This window comes from Staurois parvus, unplaced genomic scaffold (assembly GCF_062004578.1).
Source record: "Staurois parvus isolate SC_StPar_1 unplaced genomic scaffold, SC_StPar_1.0 ptg000769l, whole genome shotgun sequence".
In the NCBI taxonomy this organism is placed as follows: Eukaryota; Metazoa; Chordata; class Amphibia; order Anura; family Ranidae; genus Staurois; species Staurois parvus.
In genome coordinates this window covers 155,011-163,701 of record NW_028318565.1, presented here as the reverse complement: position 1 = coordinate 163,701, position 8,691 = coordinate 155,011, and the positions used below count along the sequence as shown (strand labels likewise).

Below are 8,691 nucleotides of genomic sequence, written 5' to 3'. Positions count from 1 at the left end.
GAAATCGTTCTATTTCGGAATAAAATCGGTTTTATATCTACCGGGAAACACATGAAGGGAGAGAATATACTCCAACACTGGAATGACAGCCAGTGGGCGTGTCTGATGTGTAACCAATAGCAGCTCAGAGTCGAGTTGTGTATCAACCAATCGCAGTGTTAGGAGGTCGTATAATTTGTAATAAACTATTTTGGAAACATTTCACGAGTCATGACGGAGACTGAGAGCGCCCCAGCCGCCGCTCCTCCAGCGGAGGCCGCCGCCAAGAAGAAGCCGGCTAAGAAGGCGTCAGCCGGAGGAGGAGCCAAGAAAGGCATCAAGAAGGCGTCCGGTCCCGCCGTGTCCGAGCTCCTCGTCCAAGCCGTGTCCGCTTCCAAGGAGCGCAGCGGGGTGTCCCTGGCCGCCCTGAAGAAGGTCCTGTCCGCCGGAGGATACGATGTGGACAAGAACAAGAGCCGCCTGAAGATCGCCCTCAAGGCGCTGGTGACTAAGGGGAGCCTCGTCCAGGTCAAAGGCCATGGGGCCTCCGGATCGTTCAAGATCAACAAGAAGCAGCCCGACGGCGGCAAGGCGACCGCAGCCAAGAAGAGCAACAAGAAGCCATCGGCTGCAGCTAAGCCCAAGAAACCGGCCGCCAAGAAGGTCGCCAAGTCCCCAAAGAAGAAGCCGGTCGCCAAGAGACCGGCAAAGGCTGCCGCCAAGAAGGTGACCAAGAGCCCCAAGAAGAGCAAAGCTGCAGCCAAGCCGAAAAAAGGCGCCAAGAGTCCCGCTAAGGCCAAGCCGGCAGCTAAGAAGGCGGCTAAGCCCAAGAAGGCCGCTCCGAAGAAGAAATAATGGGCGGCGACCTCCTTCATCTCCACCCCCCCAAAGGCTCTTCTCAGAGCCCCCCACCTCCCCCCAACAGAGCTCTCCATACATACACCGACCACGAGCCGCATTCTCCCTCCTCACATTGTACACTTGTCCCTTATAGGTCATCAACGATTCCTCCAATCCTACAAATGATTACTGGTTGGCCAACGGCGAGATACCTCCCGATACATTTTACAGGCCCGACCCCCCTCCACACAGTTGGAGATCTGCCATTTCCCGCACACTGTCTGGGGAGGGGTAACAATGAACATTTCCCGATCGTTCTACAAGGAATTCCCAGCCTTCATTATTATTGCGGCCATTGTGGAAGTTGTACGGAAACGCCATGTAATGATCGGGGACACATCATCCTCTGGACGGGATCTAATGATCGCACCGAGAACATCGTGTTGTGCGGACAATGGACTCCTTCCTATGGATGGATCGCCTCTACAACACAATACAACACGGGGAGCGGCTTTCCAGGTGCCATTTGGAGGATGGATCTCATTGTACGGATCACTTACATTCCATGTCTGGAGTTATGAGCGTTTTAGAAATAAAAGGAATGCCGGTACCGGGGGGGGGGCTGAGAGGAGGAAGTAGAGATTTCCCCGACAACAGAAGCCTGTTCCCGGGTGTTGTATTCATTGTAGTTCGGTAGTGTAGAGCTCTGTGTGGGGGGAGGTTGTGGCTCTGAGAAGAGCCGTTGGTTGGCGGGTTGTGTGGAATGTCTGTTGCGGGGGGGGTCTAGGCCCTCTCTCCGCGGATGCGGCGTGCCAGCTGGATGTCTTTGGGCATGATGGTGACCCTCTTGGCGTGGATGGCGCAGAGGTTGGTGTCCTCGAAGAGTCCGACGAGATAAGCCTCTGCGGCCTCCTGCAGAGCCATGACGGCGGAGCTCTGGAAGCGCAGGTCGGTCTTGAAGTCCTGGGCGATCTCTCGGACGAGGCGCTGGAAGGGCAGCTTGCGGATGAGCAGCTCGGTGGATTTCTGGTAGCGGCGGATCTCTCGGAGAGCCACGGTGCCGGGCCTGTAGCGGTGAGGCTTCTTCACTCCGCCGGTGGCCGGGGCGCTCTTGCGGGCGGCTTTGGTGGCCAGCTGCTTGCGGGGAGCTTTCCCTCCGGTGGACTTACGGGCGGTCTGCTTGGTACGAGCCATCTCTACTCCTCTCTTGCCAGGAACTGCGAATATAATGCGCCTCCTCTCTGCAGAGCAATTTATACACATCTCTTCCCTCTGATTGGAGAACTACGCCACGCCCCCTTCTAATGATTGGGTTACATAAAAAGAGATCTGCACGTGATCTCTGTAGGTAGAGAAGCCCGCTGTGTCAGGGGTGGGGAGGGGATTTCCTCCACATCATCCAATGCTCGGAGCTCTCCTTACTACCAAAGAAGAGAAGATTAATCAGAGATCTGCTAATAATCAGAGATCAGAGACTCCCTGTACAATGTAACAATTACATCCACTGACATCGGACTGGATTCCTCCATAATACAGTGAATGGGATGACAGAAGATCCTCCTCCGATCTCACGGATCCGATGATTCCTCTGTTCGGGACTAAGAAGCAGAACGTTTGTCGCCCATCTCGGTCCATCCAGCACAATTGTGGACTAACAGGGACAGTCAGAAGGGCTGCAATGTATTGTCTATAGAAGAGCGAGATGACAAGAGACATGACTTGTGTGCGGATCTGGGAGGAGATACAATGTGATTTCTGCCTTTTCTCTCCGAATCCCACTTCCAAGGACAATCCGATCCCGGCGAGGACAGTGTGGACTTTGATGGCACAATGACAATCTATCGCTGAGGATGGGAGGAGGCGGACATCTAGTCTGCAGCAATTCATCCCATTCATTTTACATTTACGAGTTTATTTGTAACAAACATTATTTTATTCATGTGTCTTATATTTTCAGAATGTTTTTTTTTTTTTAATTCCCGCCAAGATCTGCAGGTTATCTCTGTTAGCAGAATATCCCGATCTCTCTGGGAGCTCCTTACTGCCAGATGGGAAAACATTGATAAGAAAGATGTTTATAATTATATATTCAAACGTCTTATCAATGTAAGAATTGCAATCTCCGAGAGAGGACTATTACTGTCCATAATTCAGTAAATTAGATGACGTAAAGGGGGAGGGAAATAAATTGGTCCAATGCCCCCCCCCCCCCCCCATTCATGATAACTGTAACACACAGAATGGAAAGTGGAGGTTATAAATTGTAATAATCTGATGCACCTGAAATTCACAGAATGTTGTACAGAAAAAAGAGAGAAAAAAAAGAAAGATACATACATATACACAGTGGTGTATTTAGATTTTTTGATGCCCCATATGATCCAGCAGTGTAGGGAGGGAGGCAGGGAGATCCCACAGAACACAACACAACTCACCTCCTCCGGACTCATTCCTCTCCGACACTTCTCCTCTCTCTGCTCCAGACTGTCCTCTGGTCCTGGCTCGTCAGCTGCTGGAGGGAGAGGTACAGGACCATCCCCTGCAACTGCCCCCCCCCCCCCCCCGCATTGATTCTCCTGCTGTCCTGGCCACTGCAAGGTTACTGGTGCGACCCCTCTGCTCAGCCCTGCCCAAAAGGTCCCTTCATCTGGGGAGCGGTGCTACCCCCCTAAAAATTGCTGCCCTAGGCAAACACCTTGTTTGCCTCTCGGTAGATATGCTCCTGCATATACACTATATTGCCGAAAGTATTGGTCTTAGCCATCAATTGCTCAGCAATAAACACAAACCTTGGCTAGCCACCTGTTTAATGTCAGCCAGGAGAGTCATCCTATATAAAGTGGACGTCGCTAACCCCACCGTCAATAGATTTGAAACAATGCCTCAACAGCCAACTTTGCATAGAACATCTGGATCTTCAAGTCTCTACCTCTCAAACTTTTCAATTGTAAATGGATCAATTACATCACTAAATTGTATCCCACACCTGCCCTTCCAGCCTACTGGACATGTTGACAATGTTTCCCTTCAGCTCAGATGATACAAACCTGAGCTACACTACATCTGAGTCAGAGCTCCCTAGTATCTATTCAGACGTCTCGTCCCCATAGAGGGATATATATGCTTCCACTACCTGGTCCCCCTTCACACCAGGCAGGCTCTAGTGATATGGTAACACTAGGAATGATTCTCTTTCAAATGCTACTGAGGGAACTAATGTCTTTCACACGTTTAACTTAACCAAACAAGTCATCTGAGATCCTTCTATTCTCTGTGCTCTCTATTCTTTACTTACCTCTCCCTTTTAACACCCCCACCTTCCTTTCTACTCCCTCTTTTACTGTATCTTATCTCCTGTTCCACTAAACAATTTCCCCCCCCCCCCCCCCCCTTTCCTGGATATTTTACTATCCATTGTCCAGACAGACAAGAGTTAGTTGTATCAACCTTGATTTTCTAGATGTCTCAATATTATGTGAATGTTTTTGGTTATAAAAGAATATTGGGATGTTAATACTGCTTCAATGATCCAGCACATGTATTATATACTGTCAGAACTCCAATAAAAATCCCCTTAAAAATAAATATTCCACCCATAATCCCCATGCAGATCCATAATAACCACTTATTAGAAATGCATTTTATGTTTGCTTGGTGTTTATAATTTGTAATCTATTTTGTACTGGTTCCTAATGAAGTTAAAATGTAATGCTTTCCACATCTCGTACTATATGAAATCAGTAAATCTATTCCTAGTAATATATGGAGTAATGTCTCCATGATTTCTGTATAATTTCCTATGATGCCATGTTACAGCCGCACATATATCAGTCAGTGAAGAGTTAAACATTCGCCTCTACTACGTGTAACAATGTATCAAGCAGAGCAGAAAAGAGAAACAAGAAAATCCTTCCCGTCTATGTGTGTAATATAGTGACACCTAATGGGAGTGTTGAGCATTGCAGCCAATCCTCCCATCCCCCCCAATGTGCAGGTTAGTCCGTCCCTAGAACGAATGTCCAGTGTAAGTGTGACGTGTGGGGGACCTCTAGCGGCAATACAATGTGATGACAGCTCAGTGATTGGAATGGTGGGCGGCTCTTAGAAGAGCCTTTGTGTCCTTGTTGGGATGATGGGGCCCCGGGGGGGATTACTTGGCGCTGGTGTACTTGGTGACGGCCTTGGTGCCCTCGGAGACGGCGTGCTTGGCCAGCTCTCCGGGCAGGAGGAGGCGGACGGCGGTCTGGATCTCCCGGGAGGTGATGGTGGAGCGCTTGTTGTAATGAGCCAGGCGGGAAGCTTCGCCGGCGATGCGCTCGAAGATGTCATTGACGAAGGAGTTCATGATGCTCATGGCCTTGGACGAGATGCCGGTGTCGGGGTGGACCTGCTTGAGCACCTTGTACACGTAGATGGCATAACTCTCCTTCCTAGTCTTCCTCCGCTTCTTGCCGTCCTTCTTCTGGGTCTTAGTCACGGCTTTCTTGGAGCCCTATTTTGGGCGCCGGCGCAGACTTGGCTGGTTCAGGCATGATCAGGGTTCACCACTACTTGGCTGGCTGCGGGGAAAGTGTGCTGGAGCCGCCCTCATGTGCTGCTTTTATAGGCGGCCTATGCAAAGGAATCTCATCCCTCCTCACTCTTCTATTGGAGGACTCAGTCAGGTGATGGATGATGACGTCATGCTTTCTTTTCTCAGTTACAGATTGGTGTAGAAATAAGTCTGACCGCTATTAGCTGAATTCTAAAGCAACCAATCCCAGCGTGTGACGTCAGAGCATGGAGTGTATAAAGGAGAGGAAGCGGCTGCTGGGGCCTATCTGTGTGTGATTCGTCAGTCATCCAATCATGTCTGGTCGCGGCAAACAAGGAGGCTAAGGCCAAGACCCGATCGTCCCGGGCCGGTCTGCAGTTTCCCGTCGGTCGTGTTCACCGCCTGCTCCGGAAGGGCAACTATGCCGAGCGGGTCGGGGCCGGAGCTCCCGTCTATCTGGCCGCCGTCCTGGAGTATCTGACGGCTGAGATCCTGGAGCTGGCCGGCAACGCCGCCCGAGACAACAAGAAGACCCGCATCATCCCCCGACACCTCCAGCTGGCTGTCCGCAACGACGAGGAGCTCAACAAGCTGCTGGGCGGCGTCACCATCGCCCAGGGAGGAGTCCTGCCCAACATCCAGGCCGTGCTGCTGCCCAAGAAGACCGAGAGCCACAAGGCCGCCAAGAGCAAGTAATCCCCCCACAGGATTCCCTTCTATCCGCCAACACAACGGCTCTTCTCAGAGCCCCCCACATCTCCATACAAAGGGCGGACATACGGCTTCTATGGACATGAATCCCACACTCCTCTCTATCTCCCGCTTCTATGGGATTCTCGGGGTCTGGGGGGGGTGGAGGAGGAAAGTCGGCGACTTCTTCCCTCCGTCCTGCTCTGTAGATCTCGGATTAGTAAAGGACGTTCTGGGATGGAAGCTGTCACGTGTTTGTAATGACAATTCTAAACGGTGGAAATCCTTCCCGCCGTCCGGACAGTAAGTCTCCTCTACATCCGGGTGTCATCTCTGCTTCTCCATAGGAAGACGTTTGGACGCCGGGAAGGATTTCTATGTTGAACTTTCTGGGGAGAAAGTGATCTCTCGGCGCCCCGGGATTGGGCGGGTTATTTGTAGCTGATAACCGGATTACACATCCGAATTCTAAAAGGTAAAAATAGAGAATAATTTCAGTGAGATTATCACATTTCCTGATCAGATCATTTCCTCCCCACATTGTTTTTTGTCTTATTTGAATAAAAAACTGTAATTTCTTCAATTGTCTAATACATTCCAATTTCCCGCCGGAGTTCTATGGACCGTTACCGACAATCTGCATCCATTTACCGTTTTATCCGGGAAGATCGATCAATCCTTCCATTCATTCCGAGCATTGCAGATATTCATGTGAAATGTTTTATTTGTACTCAAAACCCGACAAGATGGAGAAATTCCTGCACTAGGAATAGAGATCTCCGAATACTTTTTTTTTTTTTTACTTCTCGTAAGAAATGCATTACTGGCTGAGATTTCAAATTCTCCCGCCGGAATTGTGTAGATCGTTCCAGAGAAATATTCCGCCCGATTATACCGCCAAATCCGAGCCGGAGAACAAAGGAGATCATCAGATGAGACATCCGAGAAATATCACCGCTTTAATTCCAGACAGTTGTATTGATTAGTCAGGGATGTCTACAGATGGATGTCGGTGATTACTGAGTCATGTCAATCCTTGTTCTGTTCTCTGTCCCCAGGATCCTCTATATCCAATGTGTTTGCGGACTAAATCACAATGACTAGAAATGGATTCTGATTACTTCCTTATATTGTCTTGTATCCATAGTCAAGCCAGGATTCCCCTCCCCCCCTGCAACACACAGAACATGTGAGATACATGCAGGGGCGGACTGACCATTTGGAATCTTGGAAACTGCCCGAGGTCAGTAGGGGGCCCCATGAGTTGTCAGTCCGCCCCTGGATACATGCCATATATGATGGGAATAAAGTATTGTACGATTCTTCATCAGATCTCTATACGATCATGTCACTGACCGATATGTATTTGTCCTTCCGTCAGACTTTTAGAAATTACAGATCCCCCCCCCCATATCACATCCAGAATATTGAAAGATCTCATAGAAATATGTAATCATGACACTGCCAGATAAATATGTACAATGAATTGATAGAGAAATTACATGTATGAAGAATTAAATGTGTTTCTCTTTGTAAAGCATCCATTAACCCTTTCATTATTCGAGGCTCAGACCTTAGAATGCAAAATCCGTCATTGCGAACCAGATCCATCCCGATTACTGATCACACACTATGCAATCAGGTGATTGGACAGATTAGTTAGTGGAATTGTTGAACTATATCTATACATGACGTCATCCTGTTATATAGTATGATGAAAGAATGGAGTTCCACTATCCCCATTACTGCAATGAGCGGCAATCCTTCTCCCCCCAGGAGGAGCAGATAGAACCCTGGAGATCAATCAATAGCCCTTTGTATGAGAAGGTGGGCGGCCCTGAGAAGGGCCTTTGTGACGATGAAGGGGGGGGGGGGGGGGGGTTGTGAAGATTTATCCTCCGAATCCGTAGAGAGTGCGTCCCTGTCGTTTGAGAGCATAGACGACATCCATGGCGGTGACGGTCTTCCTCTTGGCGTGCTCGGTGTAGGTGACGGCATCGCGGATGACATTCTCCAGGAAGACTTTCAGCACTCCGCGGGTCTCCTCATAGATGAGGCCGGAGATGCGCTTGACTCCTCCTCTGCGGGCCAAACGTCGGATGGCGGGTTTGGTGATGCCCTGGATGTTGTCCCGGAGCACCTTCCTGTGCCGCTTGGCGCCGCCTTTCCCCAGACCCTTCCCTCCTTTACCGCGACCAGACATGACGATTCTTCTCTGCTACAAACACCGACTGAGCTCTGGGCTGGGCCCGCCTTCCTTTTATAGAGCCTGAGCGGACCTGATGGGAACCATCCTGGGAAGAGGCGGAGTCACACCCATTCATTACACACAATACAATTGGATTCATTTGTAACCATTATACACATTCTGCGGTTTTCAAATATAAATCCATCTCTAGGAGAGAAATCTCTTCATTCTTCTCAATGGTTTTCTATTTCTTCCTCGGAGATTACACAGAAACATTCATCTTTCACATTTCAGAACACAAACCATCATCACCAGTTACTATTGTTAACAGCAATTTAATATTGAGAAATATGACTTGGAAATAAACAACACAAACATTTATACCGATAACCCACGTTCCTGGTTATAATTCCCTAGTGGACCTGAAGGGAGACTGATGGAAAGGGGCGGGGTCACAGCC

General features: G+C 49.3%; 3 protein-coding genes and 2 pseudogenes across 3 annotated transcripts; 2 read left to right on the top strand and 3 right to left on the bottom strand.

Moving 5' to 3' along the window:
- Positions 1-210: 210 nt before the first annotated feature.
- LOC149444826 (histone H1C-like) lies at positions 211-859 on the top strand. Its single transcript, XM_089654463.1, has one exon. It carries the CDS (start codon positions 211-213, stop codon positions 832-834), a length of 624 nt encoding a protein of 207 aa, XP_089510589.1. The 3' UTR covers positions 835-859.
- Positions 860-1,574: 715 nt separating this feature from the next.
- LOC149444825 (histone H3) lies at positions 1,575-2,026 on the bottom strand. Its single transcript, XM_089654464.1, has one exon. The coding sequence runs from the start codon at positions 2,011-2,013 to the stop codon at positions 1,603-1,605; it is 411 nt and encodes a 136-aa protein (XP_089510590.1). The 5' UTR covers positions 2,014-2,026; the 3' UTR covers positions 1,575-1,602.
- A 2,479-nt stretch (positions 2,027-4,505) lies between these two features.
- LOC149444824 (histone H2B 1.1-like) lies at positions 4,506-5,351 on the bottom strand (annotated as a pseudogene).
- A 301-nt stretch (positions 5,352-5,652) lies between these two features.
- Positions 5,653-6,107, top strand: LOC149444823 (histone H2A type 1-like; annotated as a pseudogene).
- Positions 6,108-7,934: 1,827 nt separating this feature from the next.
- Positions 7,935-8,246, bottom strand: LOC149444822 (histone H4). Its single transcript, XM_089654445.1, has one exon. The coding sequence runs from the start codon at positions 8,244-8,246 to the stop codon at positions 7,935-7,937; it is 312 nt and encodes a 103-aa protein (XP_089510571.1).
- Between the last annotated feature and the right edge of the window lie 445 nt (positions 8,247-8,691).

Bases quoted from the DNA above. Each gene is read 5' to 3' on its own strand.
- LOC149444825 (XM_089654464.1), bottom strand. From the start codon at position 2,013: ATGGCTCGTACCAAGCAGACCGCCCGTAAGTCCACCGGAGGGAAAGCT.
- LOC149444826 (XM_089654463.1), top strand. From the start codon at position 211: ATGACGGAGACTGAGAGCGCCCCAGCCGCCGCTCCTCCAGCGGAGGCC.
- LOC149444822 (XM_089654445.1), bottom strand. From the start codon at position 8,246: ATGTCTGGTCGCGGTAAAGGAGGGAAGGGTCTGGGGAAAGGCGGCGCC.